A 27,777-nucleotide genomic window follows, 5' to 3' on the forward strand; every position below is an offset into this window, starting at 1 on the left:
CTGCATCTGTAAATTGGGAATAGTACTTCAGTGTCCTAGGGCAATTTTGAGGATAAATTAACATATTTTGGGAGTCACTGCAGATGCTCAAAAAAAGGTTAGTTTTCTCCCCTCTTTCAGTCTGTGTTTTCACAACACAGCAAGGTGATTTAAATGGCAAAGTGAAACTTAGCACATTTAAATTTATCAAGTCTGCAATCTACAGAAAATGATTAAATGTCCCTGGAGCTCAATTTATCAATCATTAAATCAAACCTGAAAAGGGCCCACCAGAAATTCGGAAGCCATCTGTTAATATCTGTTAATGGATTTTCTGCATTCAGTATTATTCTGTAACTATTTTGCTTAGCACCATAACAGAAAAATTATTCTTCTAATAATTCAGCATCATTTCCATCTCACAAACATTACTTAAAGAACTGGTTCCATTATTCTTATAACTCTCTTTAAAACATTGCCCTAATGTCCATCTCTCTGTCTCTCTCTCATTTTTATTTCCCAAACATGGACCTATCTCACACACACATCCCACATTCAGTGCTCTAGGGAAAATGCTATTGCTGCTGTAGCAAACTAAAAGATCTGTATAACTCAGCACCTAATTCATTTCTAGTGGGAAAAATTTAAGCACTGGGAAGAAGGGAACACAATGTTAATATTTACATCTTCAACATTTCCAATTGAGTCTGTGAAATGGTGGTTAAATTATCCAAAAGCAAATTATCCAGAGTCAGAAGAATTCAGTCCAATTTAGCCCAAAGGACATTTATTAAGCACCTACTATATGCAGGCATGAGTGGATTTTTCTTTCTCAGAGAAAACAAAATTTAATACAGGTTAAAGGAATTCTGAAATGTGGGGTCATATTGCTAGGAAAGCCCCTGAATGATTTAACTGGCTTTGGAAATTCACTTGTTCATAAATTATTGGATTTTCTTTTCTAAAGAGAGAAATTTGATATGTGCCCTTCACTGGAGACATGATAATAATTAGTTCTTTTTAAAGACTTTGAAAAAAGCAGAGATGAAAAGAGCTATATGGGTTTCTAAATGACACATGATCTGTAAAGTTGTAGATATTTAACATAAACCTCATAGAGCTGTTATTTGGATTCATTAGTTAATTAGTTAGTTAATGATTTTGAAGTGTTAAATCTTATTAGATTTTTTTTTACACTTTAGCACATGTGAGAAATTACTCTATCTGAAATTAGAAACTGACTATACCACTCAAACATATTGTCTCTTTTCATGATATACCTTCAAGATGTTTTTTCTTGTTTTGATTTTTTTTGTTTGTTTGTTTGTTTCCAGACAACTCCCGAAAACTTCCCCAGACCCTGGTCTCCCAACTCTTTTTTTCAGTATTGCCATTGACTTCCAGTTAACATTAAGCACGGAGGCGTGTAACCCTTGGGGCAAGGTGTTTTGGAATTTTAACATAAAGGTGTTATTTGATAATAATGGTATCAAGTGTTAAACTTGCTACTTAAATGCAGTTTTATACTTTGGAAAGCAAGGGGAAAAACTTTCAGGTAAATCTGAGAGAAAGCAGAAAAGGGAAAGAGGAAAAACCCTATTATAAGTACCTTTCTCTTAAGCTATAGTGACTAATTTCTCTCCTGCATGCTGGGAAGATGAGAAAGAATAGAAGAGGCGCAATTAAGTTAGCAATATTCTAATATGTAGGTGACATTTCTATAGCTTGGAGAAAAAACTTTGTTTACATATAATATACAGAGATAAAAGTGAACACATTATAAATGCCCACTCGATGGAAACCAAGCATACCTGTGTTCTCTGCACCCAGATCAAGAAACTGCATTACCAGCATCCTAGAAACATCCTCCCGCAGGTTTCCTTTCACTTACTAGCCCCTCCCCAAAAGGTAATCATTATTCTTACCTCTAACAGCAGAGGGTGGCTTTATCTGTTTCTGCATTTTACATAAATGAAATCATATAGTATGAACTCTCTTTAAGTGGCTTCCTTCTGGTTCAATATTATATTTATGAGATTCATCCAAATTGTTGAGTATGGTTGCAGATTTACAGATTTCTAGTCTCTGGTCCCACACCTCTTGCCCAACTCCGCCCCCCTCAACCCCTTCCCAGACACACAGAGTTAATTCCTTTCTTATTCAAGTAATGACCTTTGATCTCTATACTAGGAAGTCCCTGATAAACTTCCTATCTCATGCATTCCCTAGCATGGATGACTCAGGGATTGCTAATGAGAAATTTCCTCCAATCTTTTTTTGCCCAACTATATATAACACAATCTTGGAATATTTTGCATTTTTACAATCTGACCTTGACCAAAGCCAGCCCTAAAGAAGTCATCTTCTTTTTCACTACCTCTTGTTTTCAGCTCTAAATCCCCCACCCAGCACAGTCGTAGGTCCCTGGCTTTTAACTCCTAGAAAGCCTGCCAAGCCCTAAACTAACATTTGTGTAAAAAGCAACTGGGTAAACTACTCCACACCAAGGTGTTAATGCCTAAATTTTTTCCTCTCCAAGGTATGGCCCCAGGACAATGCTGTAACACAGAGGAACAATTACTCCCAGATTACTCTCTAATCTGCTCTCCAGTAAATTGCATTTATTGACTTGTGCTATGAAAGTCCCTCTATACTGAAAAACTCTAAGAAACCGAGATCCATGGCATTCAATGCTGCTTTTACTATTAGAACAATCAGAGCATTACTGAGATTTTTTTTTCCACTACATCACATGGTATTTATTTTAAATGACATTGTTATTCTTGCAATTGATCTTCCCCTCTCACCTCTCCCCAACTCCCTCCTTCCTCTGCCTTTCTCTCTCCATCTCCTGCTAAAAATCTCAGAAACACACTTATAATAATTAATTGTCCAAGACTTTACAACTTGTAATTTTGATCTACCTTCCTCACTCTTGTTTGCTTCATCTGATTTTTCCTACTTTTACCATTCAAATTTCTTTACCTTTGGAAAAAAAATCCTGATAAGCTTAGAAAGGATATAGAGAATTCAATAAAGCATACTATTTTTTTAATAATTCAATTTTATTGAGATATATTCACGTACCATGCAGTCATACAAAGCGTACAATTGTTCACAGTAACACCATAGTTTTGCGTCCATTACCAAAATTAATTTTTGAACATTTTCATTACCACACACACAAAAGTAATAAGAATAAAAATTAAAATGAAAAAGAACAATTAAAGTAAAAAAGAACACTGGGTGCTCTCCCCCCCCCCCCCCTATTTTTCTACTCATAGCATACTATTTTTTAAGTGAAATTTTTAGCATCAGCATTAGGCCAGGCTGGACGATGGAAGGATATATTTTTAGGCAGGAGTCTCTTCCAGCAGATCTCAGATTGTATCCCTCTGCTAGACTCTGATCAGAGAAAAACAGAGGAGCTGATATTTAAGACACTGTATGGCTATAGTGCCTTATACAAGAAGGTGTTTGATAAAGCTTTGCTGAATGGATCGAGTAAAGATATTTTCCATCAAATGAAGAGAACAGAACGCATGAAAGAATCTCTAGGAAAAAAATAAGATTAAGAACAGGATAAAAGATACATATACTTGTGAGAAAACATGGACTATTGTTTTCAAGAGAGCAGAACTGTTATTACATTTGTTATATGATAGCTTGTAACTGCTGGCCTATTAATTTCAAGGCTTTCAATCAGGGTTCTCCTTGGTAGGATTTGACTAATGCATTATTTATCCAAGAGTCACCGATTTATGGAGCTTAACCATAAAATATGGCACAGCTCATTTTCTTTCTAACGTCTATGTCTACAGGAAGAATACCACAGTGACATTGGTGTGTTCTGCCCTTGACTGGTACCCACGTAAACAATCACCCAAATGGATAATATTAAAAATATTAAATGATAACATTCCATCATTTGCTCCCTTCATTGCTTGGATCCGACTATTAAAATGAAGAGAAACAATTCCCAGAAACTCAATGATAACCCATAGATCATAAGGCAATAGTCCAATGCATATTCCTGTGAACTCTCTTTTCTGTGAAATAGGCGGAAGGGCTCTCATTTAATCTCTGGTTAATTTTTAGATCAAAGGAATAATTTCATCTCAGATATTCTTTGTTGTTAAAGCTATTTCATAATGATACTTTGGGAAAAGCATGTAGTCATGCAAATAAAATATGACCAAAGTTATTATCAGAGATTGAGTGGACTAGGAAAAAGTTTACAACCTTTATATTAGAGATATTCCTACTAAGAATGGATATTCAAGGGGCTATCAGTAATATAACGGAATGTGGTCCCGTTATGTTAAAATCTCCAATGACTATAGAATTAAACATGATTGGATTATCACTGTATATATTTCAAAACCTTATAATATACAAAAATTAAGTCCATCTGTTTATGCTTGGCAAATACTAGCATACATCTTGCTGGACCCTGGAAGCCTACATCCTTACAAGGCTTGTGTGTCCAGTTCATCCAAAAGAGAATATAGCTCTTAAATTCTTGTGATTCTAAAATTATAGAATTTGATTTAAAAGAATGGTTACTGAAACTATGAAATGGAAAAGCATTTTATCAGAGTACTGAGTGATTCAGAATCATGTGCACAAAAGCCAGATATTAGATACTGAACTTGTCATTTCACAGCTCAGAAATCTCTAGCATCTAATCATAACTTGTCATGGTCTGGCATCAACCTACTCTTCCAATTTCTCTTCTGCAATTAACATTTAACCAGTATGCTCCAATAAAACTACAATTCTTCATTCTTTGAACATCTTTCTCAGAGTCCACCTGGACTTGTTTCTTCTGCCTGGAAAATTCCTCGTGCTTTTTGCCAAATTCATATTATTCTTATTACCAAATTCAACTCTTCCATAAAAATTTTCTAATTATTACAACTGGAGGTAGTTTTCTTTTCCCCTCTACCCCAATTTTACATTACTTATTATTATTCTACAACCATCATTTGTTTCTACCTTGTGTAATATTTACTTATATCCATATATTATCTCCCTTCAGGGAACTTTTATAGGGAGTAAACATGTCTTATACATTTTTTGTATCTCAAATATGCTTAAGGCAGAGTTTGAGATATAGTATATACTTAATAAATGTCTTCTTAGTGAATTAATGTGTGAAAAAATGAATGTCACACTTGTAAGAGTCCTGTTGAAACTCTAGTATGTTAAACAAGAAATCCTTTTTCCCCTATCCTTCCTAAAGAGCAAATAAACAAGCAAACCAAAGATACATAAGAAATAAAGAGGAGCCAGTTCACACCATAAAACATTGCACTTCATAAATTTCATATATGTTCAACAAATATTTACCACTTTGAAGTTATGTGACTAGCCTTAAGAGGGAAAAGATGTATTGGAGATATAAAAGCATCATCCCACAAAATATATACAAAATCTTTCTTGAGTTATAAATGACCTTAGTAGTCATGTGCAAAACATTGAGCTATAGCTGTTTAATCCTTTCCAAAAAAAGCATGAGTTCATGTAGAGGTCACACAGTGGAGGACTCTTAGATTGACAGGCATAGAGAGAGCTGTTAAAGATTTTGCACAATGCAGTGAGTTTAGTTTATCTCATTTTATATATAAGAAAATTGAAGCACAATCACACAAGACCAGAATTTGAATCCTGTTCTGATTTAGCATACCTCTCTGAATGTTAGCGTCCCTCTGAGCAGACGGCATGCTTATTCAAATACAAGGCAAATCATTTTGCCCTGCTGCATACTATATACCACAAGCCTATTATCAGATTTTCCCATAATGTGTTCTTTAAAAAAAAAAAACCATCTCTTTTGAATGGTTTACTATCTTTGAGGCACTCTGCTAAGTGATTTCTTTACCATATTTTATTCTTAAAACAACTCAGTGAACTAGGCACTGTTTACACATTTTCCAGATAGGAAAACTAAGGCATAGAAACTTTAAGTAACCTACTTAAGATCACAGAACTAGTAAAGGCCAGAAATGGAATTTGAACTTAGTCTTTCCTCCTCCTAAATCCACATTCTTAGCCACTCTATTGTCTTTTGTTCTTTTGTACCAAGATTTGAATATATTTTTTTTTCCTAAAAGGAAACTGGCCCATTTGAAATACTCACTGTTCAGAATATTTATATTAGCATTGTAAATATTTAACAACACTAAGGGATCTAGAGGACAGAAACTCGTGATGGGGGACGGAAAGAAAGACAGGCTTATCTCAGTTGGTCTGGCCAACCTGCCTACATTTTTCAGAGAGCCCATCTCCAAGCCCAATCCTAAAACAACAGTGAACCTTGAACTTTAATGGACAGAAACATCAGAGAAGCAGCCAGCGTCCTTGCTGAATCGGTTGGTTTGCCTCTCACCCTAAATCCATGACACTTAGCTGCTAAGCATAATGTGGGAAACAAGTCAGTATTTTCCATCATGCTGGCTCCAATTTCCTACCCACCCCCCACCCCCCACCCCCCTATTTTTAAGTGAATGACAGGTGCAGTAATCATTTCAGCCACCACTGGAGTGATGCACAGCAGCTGTCAAACAGTCACCCAGCTACAAAAATCTTTGCCAAGATTCAAAATGAAAAAATACTCATTGTAATTTAAACTATGCAGGGGGCAAAGCTTCCCAGATGTATACAAGAGTTTTGAGCATTTGAAAAGGGACAGGTGTGACTTTTATACTCAAGCTAAGAGGCACTCCCTTTCCACAGCTCATGAGGAGGTATATCAAGTCTTCGGAGAGAAAACACATAAACAACACATCTGTAGCATCTAAAAAATAAATCTTTTAAAATTTTTCCAAAGGGCCTTTGGAAATAATTCAGGATAGGCCCTTTTGTTTTCTATTTGATGACAATGAGGTCCAGAGGGATTACTACTTGTCCAGGATGGCCAAGTGAAGCTTTGGCAGAACAAACACTTAAAACCAAATCCAGGATTTCTTATTTTTTCTTCACTACCCTGCCACCTCTGCTCTGCTTTTTGTTTTGTATGGGTTTTAGATTTTTTGTTTGTTTTATTTTGGAGGGCTATATAATGAAAGGCAAGTTTGACTTGGCAACAAAACAAGAGGAATTTCTTCCCAATACAAGGTGTTCCAAACACTGAGCATCTCTCTTGGCCAAGGCATTTAATTGTTCCTGTAGCTAAAACAGAGAAAAGAGTCCTGGCAAAGAAATAAACTGAGACAGGTATTCTTCTGGGCTGTGGCTGAATTCAGCTATCCCATTCTGAGAGTATAATTGTTTTTCCGTATGAAATCTGAGTTTCCTCTGGCTGAGACATGACTTGTCAAATCACTGGTCTCAGTATTAACATGATCCGTTTATACACAGATCATGAGAGATTACGTATTCATCAAACCATTAGTGCATTTGTTCAGTGCCTGTTTTATGCTAGACTAGATGATGGAGATACCAACATTAAATATCTGATAAATAAATGCAGTCATTTTTAAAGAATATAAAAGTGAGTGGCATCCTCTTCTGTGGTGTAAGTGCTCTCAGTCAATGGTTGTTCACTCACTAGCAATCAATTAGTAAACATTTATTGAATGGCTTGTTATAAAAAGACTTATGATAGGCACTGCAGGAGGATACCAAAAATAAGCTTAAAATTAAGTGGAGACGATGTTATAACTTGGCAAAAATAATACAGATATATTCCCCTCTTTTGTAGCTCTGACAATCTGAATTAGATTTCAAATAAAATTTGAACAGAAAAAATTAAATGAGAAGATAAAGCGTACTTATATAAAATTATATCAAAACAAAATTATATTTTAATAATCATAATGATATATTACTAGGTGACTTTACAAGTATAACAATTATATAGTATAAACATAGGAAAAGCAGATGTTTGAATAAAAATATGATGGATGGTAAAAAGAGAAGCCATTTTAGGAAGAGAAAATGCAGGAAAACAGGCCCATGTATACAGATTTGCAGGATATTAATTTTACAAGATTAGTTTAATTAACTGAAAAGAGGTAATTAGGATATCATAAACAATGGGAAAAACATAATGGTAGATGTATAGATTGATGATTGATAGATAGATGGAAACAGTGATGATTTACTATTTACACAATAACAATCATAAAGGATGAATAAAACAATTAATTCTAAATTGATATTACTACAGTCAGATGAATTCAGGATCTCCCTGAAAATACATTTTCATTTCTAAATCCAAGTGGGAATCACCATGGGTGTACCAGTTGTTTGTAGTTGGGACTCTTTTGCTTAGTCAATATTCATGTCCTACTGGTTGTTAAATATTTTTTAAATTGGCCCTGCTTATAACTGTGTAATTTCAAGAATTTTCAAAGAAGCCTAAAGAAACAGTTTCTTTTCCCCAAACTTGTTACATGGCTCCAGTTACAAAACAAAAACAAAAACAAAAACAAAACAAAACAGTTTCTAACATTCGATAGTCATCAGAAGAGTGATATAGGCATGCAGACTGTAAGGTATCCTTTAGACTATGTCTACAGAAGAGCTGTAAGTAGTTTCCAAAAGCCTAGACCAATCAATGTGATCCCCACTTAACTTCTTTACCACCTACTGGAGAAAAGAGAGACCAATGGGAAGCAATTCCAAGCTTAAGGGGAAATTAATTAGTAAAACCAAATGCAAGTTCCTATTCAGGTCAGACCTCAGAGGTCTTAAAGGCAAACTTGATACAGTGTGTTTCCTTGAAGGGCTGATAACCTGGCTTTCTCAAAATCTTTCAGACTTCTCTGTAGATTTGCAAACAAATCAGTCCAGAGCAGAATTCCAGATATCACAAGGAAGTAATTGTTTTGAAGAGGGAAATCACTAATTGTCATTAAATGGGCTCCTGCCAACAATCCAAGTTATTAAAAAGAAAAACCTTCCCTATTGAATGCTGACTGCCAGTCGTCTGAGTTGAAAATGAATACATGAATCAAGGAGGTTTATTTTAAGATTTTCCATATTTTGATCAAAAGCTGATGATTACATTATATATTTTTTCAGTACTTTTTCCACAAAGAATAAGTCATACTTCCATGTTCTTCCAGAATGTCTCTTTTCTTAAAATGGTCTTACTGGAGTGCCATGGTTAGTTATGACTCATAGATTTTTTTTTTTTGGAAATAAATTCAAAGTTACATGAACAGTTGCAAAAACAATACTAGCTCCATACACAGAATTCCATCATACCCTGACCCCCCCTCCCCCCCCCCCGGCAGCTCAATCCACCAACTTTAACTTGCTGTCACATTGCTGTTTCTTTCCCTCCCTCCCTATCATCCATCATCTATTGCTCTGTCGTCTGAACATATGAGAGTTAGCTGCACACATCCTTGAGCATTCACTATAATTCACGTATACACTTCCCATGAACAAGAACATTCTTTCATGCAATCCCATTAAGCGCAGCTAAGAAGTACAATAGATTCAACAATGATAAAAGGCTTACATTCTATATTTCCTTTTCCTTATGTCTCAACTGTGTCCCTTTGAGCCACCCGTCATCTATCCTCCTGTCCCATCCAAGTTCATCCTTTGTATTCAATTGTCATCTAGTTAGATTGACTTTTTTTTTTTTTTTTTCAGTTGTGGAAACATATATACAGCCTAAATCTTCCCATTCCACTCCCTCCCTAGCCTTTCAATAGTGGGATGTCATTAGTGGGATTAATCACATTTAGAATGTTGTAATGCTCTTTCCCACCATCCATTACTAGAAATTTCCCTTCACCTCAAACAGCAACCCTACACTCATTTCTTAACTCCCCATTGCCCCTTCCCCCATTTCTCTTAACCCAAACTCTACTTTTCATCTCTATGGTTATATTCTCTGATAATTTCTTTGTGTTTACTGTGGGGCTTAAAATTAACCTCTTAAATCCATATCAATCTTGTTTTTCTTTGATATCACCTTCACTTCAATAGGACACATAAACTATGTTCCTATACTCCTTCATTCCCCCACCTTTATATAGTTGTCTAAAATTACATATTTTACATTGAGTTCAAAACCACTAATTTGTCCTTAGAGTTTGTGTATTTTATATCATGTAGGAAGTAACTAGTGGAATTACAGTTCAAAAATTATTGACTTCTATTTGTATTCCATTGTGGTTGGAGAATGTGCTTTGAGTATATTCAATGTTGTTTTTTTTTTTTAATTTCTTGAGGCTTGTTTTATGAGCCAGCTTATGGTCACTTCTGGAGAAAGATCTGTGATCACTAGAGAAAAGTGAGTGGCCTGGTGATGTGGGATGTAAGGTACTATATATGTCTGTTAAAATTCTTTATATCTCTTTCTCCTTTCCCTGTCTCTCCTCCAGCAGGGTTCCCCTCAGAATCTGAAGTAGGGCAGGTCTTTTATTGGCAAAGTCTCTCAGCATTTGTTTGTCTGTGAAAAATTTAAGCTCTCCCTCAAATTTGAAGGAGAGTTTTGCTGGATAACGTATTCTTGGTTGGAAATTTTTCTCTCTCAGAGTTTTAAATATGTCATGCCACTGCCTTCTCGCCTCCATGGTTGCTGCTGAGTAGTCACTACTTAATCTTATGTTGTTTCCTTTGTATGTGGTGAATTGCTTTTCTCTTGCTGCTTTCAGAACTTGCTCCTTCTCTTCAGTATTTGAGAGTCTGATCAGAATATGTCTTGGAGTGGGTTTATTTGGATTTATTCTATTTGGAGTTTGCTGGGCATTTATGCTTTGTGTATTTATATTGTGTAGAAGGTTGGGGAAGTTTTCCCCAACAATTTCTTTGAATACTCTTTCTAGACTTCTACCCTTCTCTTCCCCTTCTGGGACACCAATGAGTCTTAAGTTCGGACGTTTTATTTTATCTATCGTATCCCTGAGATCCATTTCGATTTTTTTTTTTTTTTCTCCATTCTTTCTTTTGTTCTTTCATTTTCTGTTCTGTGGGCTTCTAGGACACTGAGATGTTGTTCGGCTTCCTCTAGTCTTGTATTGTGAATATCCAGAGTCTTTTTAATTTGGCCAACAGTTTCTTTTATTTCCATAAGATCTTCTATTTTTTTATTTACTCTTGCTATGTCTTCTTTATGCTCTTCTAGGGTCTTCTTTATGTAGCTTATATCCTGGGCCATGGTCTTCTTGATGTCCTTTAAATCCCTTGCCATGTTTTCGTTCCTCGATTGTAGATCTTTGATTAAGTTTGTGAGGTATACTGTATCTTCCAATATTTTGGTTTGTGTGTTTGGAGTTGGATTCTCCATATCTTCTGGTTTTATCATATGCATTAAGATTTTCTGTTGTTTTTGGCCTCTTGGCATTTGTTTTGCTTGATAGGGCTCTTTCAAGTTGTAAAGAAAAAGGGATATTGATCTAATTTTTCAGGAGCACAGTTTGGTGACGTACACTTTCTCTAACTAACCAGCAGACAGCGTCTGTGAGTCACCTATATCCCTCGAGTCAGTTCTCAATCTTTTTTCCGCTTTGTGTGGGGAAATGATTCTTGTGTGTTCAGTTGGAGAACTCAGTTCGGGTGTGTTGCTGGAGCTGTCCGCCCTGAATGTGGGGCGTGTGTACAAGTAGCCAGGGAGGAAGGGCAGTTCTAATGTTCGAATCCCCCAGGATCCCGGAGATTCAAGGCCGCCGCACAAGTCTAAGCCTTCATTTCAGTTCAGCCCCAGCCTCTCTCTCTCTCGCTGATCCATAAACCACTGGATTTGGCGTAGCGACCCTGGGTTCTCCGAGTGGATCCCCCCTCCCAGCCGCGCTCCTCCAGTAGCTCAGCCAAGGGAAGGCTGTGCTATGTCATCAGTGCGCGCCATCCCACAAGGGAAGCCCCGGGCCGCCGGGCCCTGCGCCGGCACACTCCCAGCCCGAAGCAAAAATGGCCGAGCGGGGCGTCTCAGCCCCCTCCTCCTTGCACCATTCCTTCTTCCCAGCTCCAAGACAACTGGCAGGGCTTTGGGCTGTGGGCACGGCCCCGGGCAGGAGTTTATTCAGCCCTCCGGGGGGCCAGCTGTGAGCCGCGGGGGTTTCTTTCTGCTTCCAGCTCTTCCCTCCATTCCCCTGAACCCAAGGGTATCTGCTGCAGGCTATCTTCCCAGCCAGACAGCAAGAGGCCAGCCCAACCCCCTCTTGCTGTGTTTTTCTGCATGGTTCCCACAATTGCTACTGGAGCCGCTCCTTTTTTTTTTTTTTTTTTTTAAAAACAGCCAGCTGGTCTCCATACGCTGAACCCTAGCTTCCCCAGCCCACCGCACGGCTGCGGGTCTGCCAGCCAGCTTACTCACTCGTTTCAGAATGCCGACTCCCGGTTTCACCAAGTATACGGCCCCTCTGGAGCTAGGAGCCCTCATCCAGTTGCTGCATCGCTGTAACCGGTATTCTAGGTCACTTTCTGGTTTTTAGCTAGTGTTTTTCACAGAGGCGTTTTTTTCGCCCTGTCTCAGCTAGCCATCTTAGTTCTCCTCGACTCATAGATTTTTAAAAGATAGATATTAACTTTATAGATGTATTACTTCATAAAACTAATAAAAGAAATTAAAAGTATTGCTCAAAAAGCCTCATCTGTTTTTGTATATAATAATTTCATTGTTAAAACTTAAAATAGATCTCACTTATATTGGACTTCCGACTTATAATGTGTGGACATTGTACTCCTAGAAAATATTAGAACACATAAGTTTTATTTTTAAAAAGTTAGCTCAATGTTTTTTTTTTTGTATCCTTTGTTTAATATAGTTAAATATCAACTATGTTAACAGAGTCCAGAGATAGATTCCATGGGATCAAATCTCAACCAGAAGAGGCTGTGTGACAATGTACATATAACTTAACCTCTCCGAGTCTCCATTTTCCCAACTATAAATTCAGGATAATAGTAAAAACTCAGAAGGATATTGAGAATATTGCAGAAGTTTAGAGATAGAAAATGGAAACTATATTCAACAAAGTATTGCCATAAATGAGTAAGTAACTCCTCTTAGATACGTAGGGGATGGCAGTTTCTCTATTAGGTCTCAGGATTCTAGTATTAATAGCAATTAATATTCTCCCACCTTTTTTCTGTTTGTATGATTTTGTTTATAGTTTACAGTATACTACTGTGTCTATGATCATATAACCCATACCACCACTCTGTTACACAGGGAAGAAGGTGGCATTTGCCATTACATAAGCAAACTACCAAAGAGGCCAAGGAACTAGGGTTGCCAGATAAAATAAAAGATGACCAGTTAAAACTGAATTTCAAATAAACAACAAATTTTTAGTATAAGTATGTCCTAAACATTGCATGGGACATATTATTCTAAAAAATTTAGTTATCTGAAATTCAAATTTAAATGGGCATCTTGCATTTTCATTTGCCAAATCTGGCAACCCTACCAAGGGCATTTCCAAGGCTACACACAGGATAAAATGTCAATGACTTTTGGTTCAGTGATCCTCCCATGATCCATCTGGCTCTGTAAGTGTATAAAGAACACCACCACATGAAATATATCTCTCCAAAGGCCCTCTTTCCTGATGGAGTGGGAACAGAAGTGGTTTTTTTTCCACAAAGCTTCCACTGTACATTCCATAACAGTAGAAGTTGGCCTAAAAGTGTTAACCAATTTGCTGGCCTAAAAGTGTTAACCAATTTGCTGAGAAATTATACTGCAGAGGTGAACTTTCCCTTGCAGTTTCAAGTGCTACATTTTTTTTTAATTGTTCAAGGCCTTCCCACAAAGGGCTCGATTAAGAAAAGCCTCTGGCTAATAGTAGAGAAGCCACTAGACTAAAATTTAGGATCCATGGTTTCTGGCCCAAGCACTGCTACCAGCTTGCAATGTAATTATGTGTAGTTTTCTCATATATGAAATGGGATAAACTATGATCTCAATTAGGAAAAGTATCAAAATAATAGATGTGAGTGTGCTTTGAAAAAACTTGGATCACATTAACATATATAGTATTATCAAAGTCTTTTCAGATTTCTCATCATATAACACATAATAAACAAATAAATCTACGATTTCTGCTAAATTCTGGAGAGTATGAAACTCCAAAAGAAACCTTTTTTTTGTGTATGATCCCACTGAGTGTTGTTTTCCTAAAAATATCCATTTTATTCCAAGTAATATATTATTGAGGACAGTAAAATAGATGTTATGTACAAGGATCATCAATAGAGAATAGGAAGAAAAATTGTGAGTTCTTCGTGGTATCATTGTATCATGCCTCTAAACAATATCATTCACTATGAGCTAAGCCCAGTAGGCACTATAGAGATGCACAGTATTTTATTTTCACAATCTCCTTATAATTTGGGAAATATAATCTTCATTTTCCAGATGAAAAAACTGACTCAATGAAGTTAACAATTTTCCATAAAGCCATGTGTTCCAGTTTGCTAATGCTGCCCTTATGCAAAATACCAAAAATGGATTGGCTTTTATAAAGGGAATTTATTAAGTTACAAATTTACAGTTTTAAGGTCATATAAGTGTCCAAAATAAGGCATCAACAAGAAGATATCTGCATTGAAGAATGGCCGATGGCATCCGTAACACCTCTGTTAGCTGGGAAGGCATGTGGCTAGCATCTGCTGTTCCTTTCCTCCTGGTTGTGTTTCAAAATGGCTTTCTCCAAAATGTCTCTGGGCTTGTCTCTCTTCGCTTCTTCAGCTCCTGTGCATCTAACTGTCTGGGGGTCCTCTCTTAGTTTCTCTGGAGCACACTCGGGGCTTGCATCTCTTAGCCTAGCATCTCCAAACATCCTTCTGTCCACACCTCCAAGCATCAACTTTCAATGGCCGTTCCAAAAGTCTCTCTCAGCTGCTCTTATAGGACTCCAGTTATTTAATTAAGACCCACCCTGAATGTGTGGGGTCCAAATCTCCATGGAAACATTCAATCAAGAGGTCATACCCTAATCAAAAAGATTAATAACTCTGACCCCACATGATTGCATTAAAGAATACGGCTTTTTTTTTTGGGGGGGGGCGGCAGGGGACATAATATATCCAAACCAGCACCCCATATATCTGGAAAGTTGGGGAGCTAGGATTAGGCATATATCTGTTTGTCTCCAAAGTCCATACTCATTCCAGAATTCCTCATTGCCTTTCATTGAATTTGAAACAGAGTGAACTCTCAATAAATCTTTATGGATACATGAATGGATATGTGGATGAAGGAATAGATACATGGATAGATGCATGGACAGATGGATGAATATACAGACAAATAAATGAACTTTTGGAACCCAGTCTAAAAGAGCAAAATACAAGCAACCTAGCTGCTCTCTGTTACAAGTTGGTGTTCAGTCTAAGTTGTTCTTTCTCTCCCACAATTTGAAAACCACAAGTTACAAGCAGTGCTGATATTAGTATCACCCATCATCCTATTACTGCTGCTTCTACAGCTGATGAAAGATTACAAATTCTTTCAGCCAGTTGTGACTCACGCCTACCACTGAGATCTTACTGGTTGGTGCCTAGTTTAACAAGGCTACAACATGACATTTTGCTATTCACTCAAGCAGAATTTGGTAATTACGGTCATGGTGCAGTACACTGCGGGAAAGGGGTCCTCCAGTCTAACTTCAAGATTCAGAGAATTCTGCAGTTGCTGACAAAAATAGAAAGAACATGGTGCAACCCCAGAGCCATGTTATTTGGTTTTGCATTTTATGCACTTTACAATTATACTTGACTAACGGAGGAAAAGAAGCCTTCTTACAAGCCTTCTGATCTACTGTGGGTATAAGGCTGCATCAGCCCAGAAGGTACCCCTTTGCAAATTTACACAAAGTAAATCTATAGGCCAGCAGCTGTCTCATACAACTCTAGGATAGTCAATCCTAAAGTAACAATAATACCAAGTGCACAGAATAGACAGGCTTACTAGGATTAGTACTGCATGTTCTTGTAATTTCAAGAAAGCTCCTCAGAAAGGCATGCAGTTAATTCATTTATTCATTCACTCATTCATTCAAAAGTATGTGTATAGAGGTGGTAGAAGGTGATCAACAATGGACCTTATGGTTTGAAGGACTGGTAACGGAGTCAGACTCATAATGAACCATGCTACAATGTGATCAATGCCACGACAGAGGTTTATAGAGCAGAGAACCTGCAGCATCAGCATTACCTGGGAACTTGTAAGCAAAGCACATTCTTGGGTCCCATTTAAAGAAACTCAGGGAGCAGGGCCCAGCACTCTGTTTAAACAAGCCAAGCCTGCCAAATGATTCTGTAGCCTGCTAAAGTTTGAGACCCACTAACAGTGTTTTGAAAGCCGAGGAGTGGCTTTCCAGTAAAGTTGATACTTAAACTGAGTCTTAAGGGATGAGTAAGTACCATCTGATGTCTTGTTAGAAGCATGGACCACACAAAACCAACTGATGTCAAGATTTAACTGAATCTCTAGATTTAGTAATTGCATTTCTTCCTCTTGGTTTGCAAAGTTCAGGCTGAGTATCTTTACAAGTCACAGTTATCTAGCAATAAGCAATTATATTATCTCCAATCCTTAGCAATGGGGAGAGGTGAGCTTTGTCAGCAGCATCTACTAAGCACTGTCAGTTTCCTTTCAGTGAAATGTTTTCTGCCTGTGTGAGGTTTTGTGATAAACTTAGAACCTTCATTTGTTGCTAAAAGTCAACAGGCAACAGGCATAATACTGTTAATTTTAAAATAGATGCTTCTGTATTTTTCCAAAGTAGTTGCTTAATTGCCTTGGACTGAATTCTGTCACAACTCAACAGTAGCCACTGACCTGTTTACTACTAACCTTTAGGAAGGAGACCTGGTAGAGAGTCCCACCTCCCCAACGGAGAGGCATCAAAAGTCTAATAGCTCCACCTTGGGGAAAGAAAATGGTGGTACTAAAACCCGTGGGGGTGGGAGTGGGAGTGGGGGTGGGAGGTTAACATGAAGGAAAAATGAGAAAAAGGCATAATGCTACTTAGCTCTGTAGAGATGAAATTCATGGTATGTATTGATCACACATTTTCTAACTCATCATCTCCTGGTGAACAGCAGAGAAAAAACAGAAATATCTCGACCATCAGTTTAAATGAAACTTTTGTTTTACTGTTTCCTTTCTTGGTCAATAGGAACCCGACTTGATCAAGGGTCCAACACCTCCCCCACCCCCAATTTGGCTGCCTCAAATGGACAAGAAGTAAATGAGATATAACCTTTCATTGACATATTTTCTTATATTTGCTACTTGCTCATTTAATAAAACAAGAGAATATGTTCCTTCCAGAGTAGAAGTACCAGACAGATAAAATCACTTCATTAGAAATAGATCCAAAAGTTTCTAGATATTGGTTTTATCTTGAAAGAAAGAGATTGTGTGGTTTTTCATGAAGAATCTTTGTCACCAATGCTCTTGGGCATAGGAGAAAGGATATCATTATGGGGTAAGGAAACCTGATCCCTGTCCCAGCATTGGTGCTTATCAGAGCTGTGTCATTAGGGATTGTGGCAGGAATAGATGGCAGTGAATAAGGAGTGACTAAAGAGCATAAATGGAATGAACTTTTGCAAAGGTGTGGGCAGAGTTAAGGGGAGCCAGCAAGGGATGGTGAAACAGCTGCGGCAGCAACCACCCCAGCCATTACCAACCTAGGGCAAAAGGAACGATGGAGGAGTTGCCAGAATTGTTGAAAGTGATGGCTATAGGAGATGGCCACCAGAAATGCAGCCACTAACCCAGGCAAGGAGACAGCTGGAGAAATAAGGATCCTGCCCTTTCTCTCCTGCTGTTATCCCTACATATGGCCAAACCCAATCCAAACCAGCCAAAACCTTTCTGAGACATTTCATTAAGTTTAAACTCTGGAGCCTAGGGCAGTGGAGATGGAAGAAGGTAGGACCAGAGGGGCAAAGAACAGTTATTGAGAACATCAACAATATGATTTTGAATATTTATCCTTGCTGATCTTCAGTACAAACAATCTGGGCTGGATAATCTCCAAAGTTTATTCTATCCCTATATCATTTATGAAGATTAAATAAGAGAGAAAAGGAAAGAAGTGTTCTAATTAGCACAATTAATTTATTTGAAAAAATTGGCTTTAGCAGCAACCTACCTTTCATTGATTAATAAACCATAGATCTTTTTTATTCTCCACCTGCTATCTATAAGAAAAACTGCCCGTACCTCAAGGTTATTTAGAAAAGCTTCTGAAAGCTATTATAGAAAGTAGATTTAAACCCTGTGTCTAAAAGGCTTAACTTGGTGTACTATATAGTTCTACCCTTACAGAAAAATAAACTTTAAAAAAAAAAAAATAGCATATAGCTCAGATTGTTAGCTATCTCTTTTTCACAAATGTGCAGCTGGTTCAGAATTTGCATGTTTCCTAGGCAAAAGAATTCAACAAGCAAGTAAACGAATCCTGCCATTTTATTAAATTTTTTCAAAAAACAAAAGTAAAGCAAGCTTTCATTCAGCCTGAACTAGAACATAATCCCCAAAGCCAATAACACATGTTAAAAGTCTAGTGCCAGTGCCAAATTTGACAAAGGAGCCCTCTCTATTCTACTTTCCCTGGGGCAAATTAGCCTAATTGTGATTCTCACACTTCCTTTTGAGGTGGTCCAATCATGACTGTTCAAACAAGTGAGAAGGGAACAAGATAGTGAAAGCTTGTGTTTGAGGTTTAAAAGGCACTTTCAAGATACATAAGTAAAGAAGTGGGAGGTTCTCCAAAGATTTCTCTTATAAGCCAGATATCATTTAATGTGCCTTAATAGTCATACTTCTATTTAGGGATAAGAAGAATTGTGAAAATGAATTATTTCCTCCCCACAGCCTTTCAATAAAACCTTGTCTCTTAATTACACACAGCACTACTGCACAGGTCCTGCAGAGCACTCGTGTCCACAGGGTAGATGTTGAGGAGATCATAATTACCATGTTCAGCTTGCTGCTATTGTACCCAAGGCAAAAGCTTACAGAAAAAGTTGGTTCAGTGTTCTAATGCAATGGATCTATCTTTCTGACAATCTTTTATTCTTTTCAAAACTTCTCCCTCTTTATAATCTCCGGTCTCCAAATTTTCTAAGATCATGGTGGTAGTCTCAGAGGAAACTTCCAGAGCATTCAGCAGCTGCCTGGTTTGATGCTTAGGGAACACTCCGAGCTACAAGCCAAGATAAGATTTGTACTTATTTTTGTTTCAATCTTCATGCTCAATGGAGATAATTAAATCTTTCTTCAACTCATGTATTTTATTAAGAGGAGTCAGGATTATCATTCTTTCTACTTCTGTGGCAATGGGATCATGGGAATGAAAAGCATGGAAAGGTTGGGAGTCCAGTCCTGAGTTCTAAAGGCTTCATCCTTGCTTATTTGCATGAACTTACAAAGAAGTCTTAATCTCTCTGGATCATCTAGAAAATGAAGTGATTGGAGTAGATGATTTCTATTGTTACTTCCAGATTTAACATTCCACAACCTTATTTGTCCCAATGCCCTCCATTCCATGTCTTCAACTCTCAAAGTAATTGATCCTGCATTTCCCTCATTTCCCTAATTTCTTGAGCCCTTCCTAATTTCTTAGCCCACTTTTCTTTTCTTACCCTCACATTTCTCTCTCTCCTACCTGAAATTCAAGAGTAAGCCATTTTGTTAATATTCACAAACTGATATCTTTCTTAGCTCCATCTTCTTCTACCAAAGCCACTTGGCAAGTACCCAATCTTGAATATACCCTCCACACCTGCACTTCAGCATCCAAGTTTCCAAACATGAGTTGGCAAAGTCTCAAACTAGAACCAACAGATCCTGTTACAAGTCTAGACTACTTCTGAGTTCATAATTATTTCCTTTCATAACTCTCTTCAATCCAGGTGTGTAAGCTATGTGAGTTGATCCTTATAGTTATTTGGAAATATTTTTATTCACCTCTAGTACACTCCCTAAACATACCTCTTGCTCTCTGCAAGTTCTCAACCCTGTCTCTGTGCAGACAACTTTACTTTTCAATAAACTGAATACAAAAAAACTGTTTTTACAATGGAAATTTAAAAATTTAAAACATAACTTACTTTTAATTCTATTACATTAACATAAAAATTATCACAAATCTTCTGCAAAAATCATGAGGCATTTCTGCATCACTAGATCACTTTCCAGTCAGCTCCGTTTTGATTTATAAACTTGACTACAGCTCTAGTTGTCAAATCAGATGCTGGGTGGAAAATACCAGCTAAGTCTGATTGGATTTTTCAGTCTGTCTCATTTGCAACCCTACAGCAAAACAGTAGTTACGAACTTCACAAAGTTTTAGGGCATAGCACTAAATGCTAATTGGAATTATCTTTTCTCAGATAATATGTAGCAAGAAGATATAATTTAATCATTCATAAGTGCCTACAAAAGAAAAGAGAGAGAAACAGATGACATTTTACTGAATCTAAATATTATGAACATATTCCATCTTTGACCTGCTGAAAGTTACTGGACGGCTCATTTCACTTTGCACGTTAAGCATCTCTTTATAGCAGAACATTTGAGATCTAAATTATAAGAAGGAAATATGGAAAAGGGTGGTATAGGATCTATGGTGGATAGAAAACTTCACTTTGAATCCCACTGTGTGGGTACAATTAGAAAATAAGGGAATAAGGTAATGGTAGGGTGAGGAATTGAGGCATTGTAAATAAAGGGTAGAACCAGAAGGGAAGAACCTATAGATATCTTGATAATGACCCTAATAGGGTTGGTTCTTAAACTTTTTGCTAAGGACTCCTAGTTAATCCCATGACACTTTTGCAGAACAATGTTTTAAAATGTATAAAATCATTTTTTAAGTTTACAAGTGAATCCAATTATATTAAAAGTTACTACAATATTAAAAACACAAATTTGTGATACAGTATTATATGTGCTACTTTGTGATAATAATGCTGTAATGGCAAGATCTTGCACCAGATCAGTTCAAACTGCGGTCTGTTCAAAAAATTGGTGATCATAAAAACTCTCTTTAGAGATATCTGCAATAAATGTAGTGTTATGTAAATATGGGTCATTTCGATAGTTGTCTATAACCTCTGATACCCAATTCATCTTATTCTCCTTAACTTACTCTAAAGGTTTTTGTCACCCACAATTCCATTGAAACTGCTCCCCTTAAGGTCGTTAGTGAAATTTATGTTGCTAAATCTAACGTCATTTATCAATCATCATTTCACTTGACATAACAGCAGTATTGACACAGTTGATAACTTCCTTCTCCTTGACATATTATCTTCATTAAATTCAAGGACTCTTCTTGCTTCTGATTTTCTTCTTGCTTCACTGGCCTCCCATGACAAGTTTGTTTTGCAGGTTTCTTTTAATCTCACCAACCTCTTGATGTTTGGGTGCTCTAGAAATTAATCTTTGGACCTCTTCTCTTTTTTGTCTAAATTTCCTCCTTTAGTTATTTCTTCAAAACTATTGATCCAGACCTATGCAAATGACTCCAAATTTATATCTCTAGCCTGGAATTCTCTCCAAAACTCTAGATTCATATATCCAATTGTCTACTCAATATCACCTCTTAAAGGAGCAATAGACATCTCAAACCTAACATATCCTCATCTCCACCTCCACCCCCTTCCCACTAAACCTATTCCTTCCCTAACATTTACCATGTCAGTTAATGGAATGCTCAGCTCAAAGCCTTTGGAATCTTCCTTAATGCTTCTTGTCTCACAAACCCACATCCAAATCATCACCAAATTCTGTTAACACCACTTTCTAAATATAACCAGAATCTGACGTCTTCCTACCCACTCCTTCTGCTACTACTACCCTGGTTCGAGTCACCATTATTCCTGGCCTGGTTTATTACAGTAGCCTCCTAATTACTTCCACCCATCACCCCATCTCAGCTCAGCAACAAGAGTAATATTCCATAAGTCAGATTATGTCACTTTTCTGCTCAAAACCCTCTAACGGCTCCTCCATTTCCCTCAGCGTGAAAGCTAAAGTCACTACAATTTCAATGGCCTCAAGCCCTTACAGAATCTGATTTACATTTTCTCAGCACCCTCTACTTTCCCAGTGGTCATTACAAGCAAGCTCCTGTCTTGGAGCCTCTGTACTTGGTCTTCCTTCTGTCTAAGAAAACTCTTCCCCTATGTCTACAGGGCTTACTGCCTTATCTCTTCCTAGTCCTTATTCAAATGTCACCCTTAGTAAGCCTTCAAGTACTTAAAAAGGCTCTATTTGAAATTATTTTTCTCCTTATTTTATTGTTCTCCAAAGCAAGTAACACCATAAAACATATTTATTTGTTTATCTGTTTTTTTTTTTTTGTTTATTTGTTTAAAGGGTAGGAATTTTTTCTTTTTTTTTTTTTTCACTGATCTATTCCCAGTGCATGGCATAAAGCATGCATTCAGTAGATAACTGTTAAATGAATGAATGAAGAGGTCATTTGAAATCCTGCCTTCTGTGAAGTCCAGCATATTTTATCATAGCCATAAAAGCCACACATAGTTCTCTTTGCCAAAACTGTATTACACTCTGTTTATTAAGCAAGATTACTTTAAGTATGATGCTTAAAATAAAACATAAGATAGGGTTTGGTATTTGCTCTAGAAATACTGTAAGTATTAATTAGTGGCTGATACCTGTATAGGATGGGATAATCACAGAAATGTTGTATGATGTCACAGAAAGAATGAGGGTTTTGAGGCCAAAAGACCCAAGCTTTGAACTGTACCTTTGCCACTTATGAGCCATGTGATGTTGGGAAATCATTTACTTCTCTAAAGCTCAGATTTTGGGGGTTTTTGTTTGGTTGGGTTTTTTTGTTTTTGTTTTTTTTTTGTCTTCAGTATGGAAAATATCACCATGAGACTGAGCCCTAAATAAAATTTTATGTGCTAAATCCTCTCCCCACGACCATTACTTTCAGAATTGAAGTGAGTAAATAATAGGGAATCTAAAAATGCTCAAGAAGTGTGAGAATGTTATCATAATTGTTTCTGAGTGTCAAATAAATTGTCAGTCACCTCCAGTTGTGTGTACAGTAGAAAGGCATATTGGGTTGCCCCTAACCCTTGATAGTCATCCTAAAGTCCTTTTTTGTGGTAAGATGCATATGGTATCTAGAAATTGGGTGTAAATATAGAAAGAGGCCAAGAGTCTATCATTGAAGGGGAGCAGGGTGAGATGATATTAACTGAGAAGGCAAGTGACAAAGGAGAAAGGGGAAGCTGAGTGGACTTTGTGTTAGAAATTTAAGTTGCCCTATTTTCAAGGATTCATTTTCTGAGAATCTTTATCAGTATATAAACATTAATTTTTATCCATAGCTAATTCATAGGAAAAAAACTTTGTCACACTGTTTTGGGAATCAATAAAAGTTCTGCCCCCTCTTAGACCTAGATAAAGTATGAAAATGCTGCAATGAAGGAGAACAGTGAATTTTTTTCTCCTTTCTGGTCCCTAGATTTCCCAGTTATTGAAGAAAGAATTAGAAACAGTGTGTTTTTCTTCAATTTCTTTGCATTATTTTGCATACTTTAAAATTATATATTCTTTAAAAACTGTCTTAAAAATACTGTCTATGGAGAAAGTAAGAAAATGGACAAACTGTTTATCAGCAGATAGTTATGGTAAATAGTCATGAAAATAGAGACTAAAGATTCCTGTTCTCTGAAGAGCATTCCCAGCATAAGAGTAGCATCCTTCCTCTAGACTAGAAGTTGTACTTATCTATCTTCAACATTATACTTATGCATTAGTGTTTCTGTCAGGGGACTCATGATGTACTTCAGAGGAAGTGGCATCTTTGATGACCATCGCAGGACAGTCATAAATTAGTACTGTAGCCTGCACTTGGTATTCTTCTCTTACAGTTCACGATCCCTCCGTAAAAGCACTAAGGCAATATGGGAGTAAGAGAAAGAGATGGAGAAAGAATACAGAAGAGGTACAGACCATCAACCCAAATCAACTTTGTGATTCCTGAGCTTTACCCCTCATAGGTCTATCCATCAAGTAAGTTCAAATCAAACCTCAGAATTAAACCCTGCCTAATGTTAAACCTGTGCTTTGAATTACATTTAACAGAAAATTATATTTTCAAGTGACAAAATTTTAGAAAATGTAAAGCTATTAGAAATTAATAAGCCTGTAACTTGTTAAAAAGAACTTATTCTAGTGCCATATACACAACCAAAAATTTCGTCTTTGTAAACACTTTTTTGTTGTGTAATTCCTCCTCCTATCACTCCTCTAAATATGCAATGCCATCTCTTAAGTACTATAACCTGTGTACTGATTGCTAGTTCTAATTCCACTGCTGCCTGGATAAATTATGTTTAAAATTGAATTCAATAATTTTAAATGAAAAGATCATTCTGGTAATTAAATAAAATTTAAAAGAGCATGTAACCTTACAAACACTACCTCAGCCAGGTGATCAAGTTCAATATCAACAGTGATAAGACATGTTGATAATATGTACCCTTAAAACAATGGGATGAATGGCACTTCATCTCTGTGGTCTTCCCCAGAACACATAACCCCTGTCTAATCATGATAAAAAATCAGAAAAATATCAATAGAGGGACTTTCTACAAAAATACCTAACCAGTACTCCGCAAAGCTGTCAACATCATTAAAAACCAGGAAAGTCTGAGCCAAGAGTTGCCCAAGAAGACATTGTAACTAATTGCAATGTAGTATCCTGTATGGGATCACGTAACAGAAAAAGGACATTATGTAAGGACTAAGGAAATCTGAATACAATATAGACTTCAGTTGATAATAATATAAGAATATTGGTTCATTAATTGTGACAAATGTTCCATACCAATGCAAGATGTTAATATTAGGGGAAATCAGGTGGGGAGAATATGGAACTCTCTGTGCTATCTTCTTAACTTTTCTGTAAACCTAGAATTGTGCTAAACAATAAACTTTCTTTAAAAAATTAATAAAACTCGGTGAATTCTATAATAAAATTGTCACACTCTACCTGCTGAATTGAAGCAAATAAGTGAATCTTTCCTCAAACTTCCTGCCTCTATTCAACTGGCTACTATATTTTGTGGCAGACCAGAGAAAGCTGGGAATCATGGATGGGGCAAACAATCCCCTAGATTATGCACTAGTCTTCTCTGGGCTATGTTTAAAAGCTACTTTCTGTCCAATAGAGACAGCTCCCAAAGTCTCTTAGTGACTTCCATGTAGAGAGAAGGGTTACTGATTATCCTTCCAAAGCAAAATGATAGCAAACCCCTTCAGGAATCGATTCTCTCTCCCTTCCATCTTTTTTTACTTCCTTGCTCTGTCAATGGCTATATATGGTTCAAAGGATGGGAGGGTAGAAAAGTACTTTCAGTTGCCAAATATTTTCTACATTAAATGAAGATATTAATTTCATGAAGTGTGCCTTCTTATGGTTATAAAATGATTTGGGAAGAAATGTATACTTGCTCGGCAGTTTCTAAAACCTGTAGGTTGCTTTGCAGGCATTATATAAGCCTGGGTGGTAGCATAAATGTAGTACAGCTTAGTAGAGTAAAGTAAGCATATATTGTTCTCAAGACTCAAGATTTAAGTATTTTGTCTATAGTGTTTTGACAAGTTATTTAAGATCTCTGGACTCAGTTTCCTCATTTGTAAAACAGGGATAATGTATTACTTTCCTAGCTGCTAAAACAAATACCATAAAATGGGTTGGTTTAACAATGGGAATTGATTGGCTCACAGTTTTAAGGCCAGGAGAAGTCCAAAATCAAGGCATTAGCAAAGTGATGCTTTGTCCCAAAGACTATGTCATTCTGGGGCTGGCGGCCAGCAATCCTTAATCTTTGGCTTTTCTGTCATATGGCAATGCCCGTGTGACAGCATGACAGCACCTTTTTTTTTTCTCTCCTGGGTTCTGTTGATTGTGGATTTCTAGCTTCTGGTTCCTCCCCACAGCTTTCTCTCTCTCTGTCTGACTTTTACTCTGCTATATATAGGACTCCAGTAATACAGATTAAAGCCCATCCCGATTCAGTTGAGCCACACTTTAATTGAAGTATTATCTTCAAGAGATCTTATATACTATGGGTCCACACCCAAGAGAATGTGGACAAGACCATGAACATGTCCAAGCTGGGAAATACAATGCAAGCCACCACAGATAATAATAGTTCTTGTTCTATAGGGCTGCTGTAAAACATAGTGAAGCATCTGGTACACAGTAAGAATTCAACAAATGTTAGCTATTTTAATCATTATCATTTGTAAAGGAAAATAGTTTCATTATATTTAGAAACCACATAAAAGTAGGTATCATTGTCAGAATTAGTGAACAAATCATTTTAAATCATATTTTAGCCAATTAATTAAACTTTAATGTAAAAAAGTCTTATTCCCATTTTTGATGTACAGAGTTTTATCATCTTAATACTGTTAGTAAGCCATAAAGACCCTTTATGATGCAACAGAAAATAGATCTGTTTGGATGCCATTATATATTAAAAATGTCAAATGTCATGTAAATTTGATCATCTTAAAGAATTAACATGTAGCTGGGTTAACTCAACCATGCAAAATTTTTTTTCAGAAAATACCTTTCAGATTATACAAAGAAATTGCTAAAAGTAAGCTATCAAATTCAAAGAAGCTTTTCAACATAGCTTGACTTGGGTAGGTTTAGTGTTGTAAATCTAATGGGGCATACACTTGATTTTCAGGGTAAAAATAATAAGAGCTGCTATTGACAATAAAATAGCCCTTCCCTAACCACTAACAAAAAAACAGAATCATAACAAGTTAGAGAGGATCTCTGACTGGTGAACCAAGTACTTACAACTTGGTATGAGAAGTAAAACATGTTTCAGTCAGTACACTCACATCTCCACACCTCTGTGTTCATTTCCTATCCCACACAGAGCCAGATAGTTCTTCCAAGACATGCTTAGGAGATTTTCCTACTCATCCCCAGATTCATTCCCTATTACAACACAAAGAAATGGGATAAGGAGAATTGAAGTACAACTGACAATATACCATTTTATATTTGGACAAGATGGCCCATCTCGTTGTGATTTTTTAATTGTGAGTTCCAATAGCAATAAGAAGCACTGGGCATAACACATAACCTGGCATTATTATGAGCAGGTTATTAACATTTCATGAGAATAATTGATAGTCTGATAATAAGGCAACAATAGGGATTATTTTTCTGGAAATGCAAACTTTTTGCTCATGTTTTCATGCACATACATACATACATTACCCTTGACGTGAACCATGACCTTCCATTTGTTAACAATGAAAATATTTGCTATTTCTATAACACCAGGGCCTCTACTAGTATATAGAGTGCATTTATATGAATTACAAAAAATACCTACAAAATCACCCCCTCTGGCTTGGTGATTTATAAAATGGCACCTTTTCCTCAGTACTGCAGGATTTCATCCCACTTGCATTCCCACACAAATTATACAACCATTTGAGGTAGGCCTGTGTCAGACAGTCTATTAAAAGTCATCTTTTACAGAAAAAAAATAAGGAACTGTAAATTTCAAAAAATTATTAACATCATAAAATGAAGAAAGTAAGAATAAAGTCTTAAGAATATTCTGAGGTGAACTGTAAATTAAGATAAATGTACTGGTGATAAAAAGTAAAGTAATCCCATTAGTAGATCTGAATCATCATTAATTTTATGCAACACTTGCAAACAGTACCATTTAAGGAATATTAAATATAATATGTTTCCATCATATGAAATTCTGATTAAGATGGAATGTACCCCCTTAAAAAATTCAATTCTGTAATAATGAGTAGTTAATAAAGTCTTA

The 27,777-nt window shown here is 36.6% G+C and overlaps 2 protein-coding genes across 7 annotated transcripts in view; one reads left to right on the plus strand and one right to left on the minus strand.

The window, feature by feature from the left end:
* The window catches only part of CTNNA3 (catenin alpha 3), a 1,946,492-nt gene that overhangs the window by 1,184,601 nt on the left and 734,114 nt on the right, over positions 1–27,777 (minus strand). The gene's annotated exons all lie outside the window — the stretch shown is intronic.
* LRRTM3 (leucine rich repeat transmembrane neuronal 3) overlaps positions 1–27,777 on the plus strand; it is a 203,428-nt gene that overhangs the window by 15,137 nt on the left and 160,514 nt on the right. The window contains exon 3 of one of the 3 annotated variants that reach the window (XM_037805374.1): positions 23,827–24,014. The exons of the other annotated variants lie outside the window; for them this stretch is intronic. Coding sequence (XP_037661302.1) covers positions 23,827–23,844 — 18 coding nt within the window. The 3' untranslated portion in view covers positions 23,845–24,014. Of the gene's footprint in view, positions 1–23,826; positions 24,015–27,777 lie in introns of those variants that run through there. 3 annotated transcript variants of the gene reach the window in all.

Source organism: Choloepus didactylus, chromosome 15 (genome assembly GCF_015220235.1).
Source record: "Choloepus didactylus isolate mChoDid1 chromosome 15, mChoDid1.pri, whole genome shotgun sequence".
NCBI classification, from domain to species: domain Eukaryota; kingdom Metazoa; phylum Chordata; class Mammalia; order Pilosa; family Megalonychidae; genus Choloepus; species Choloepus didactylus.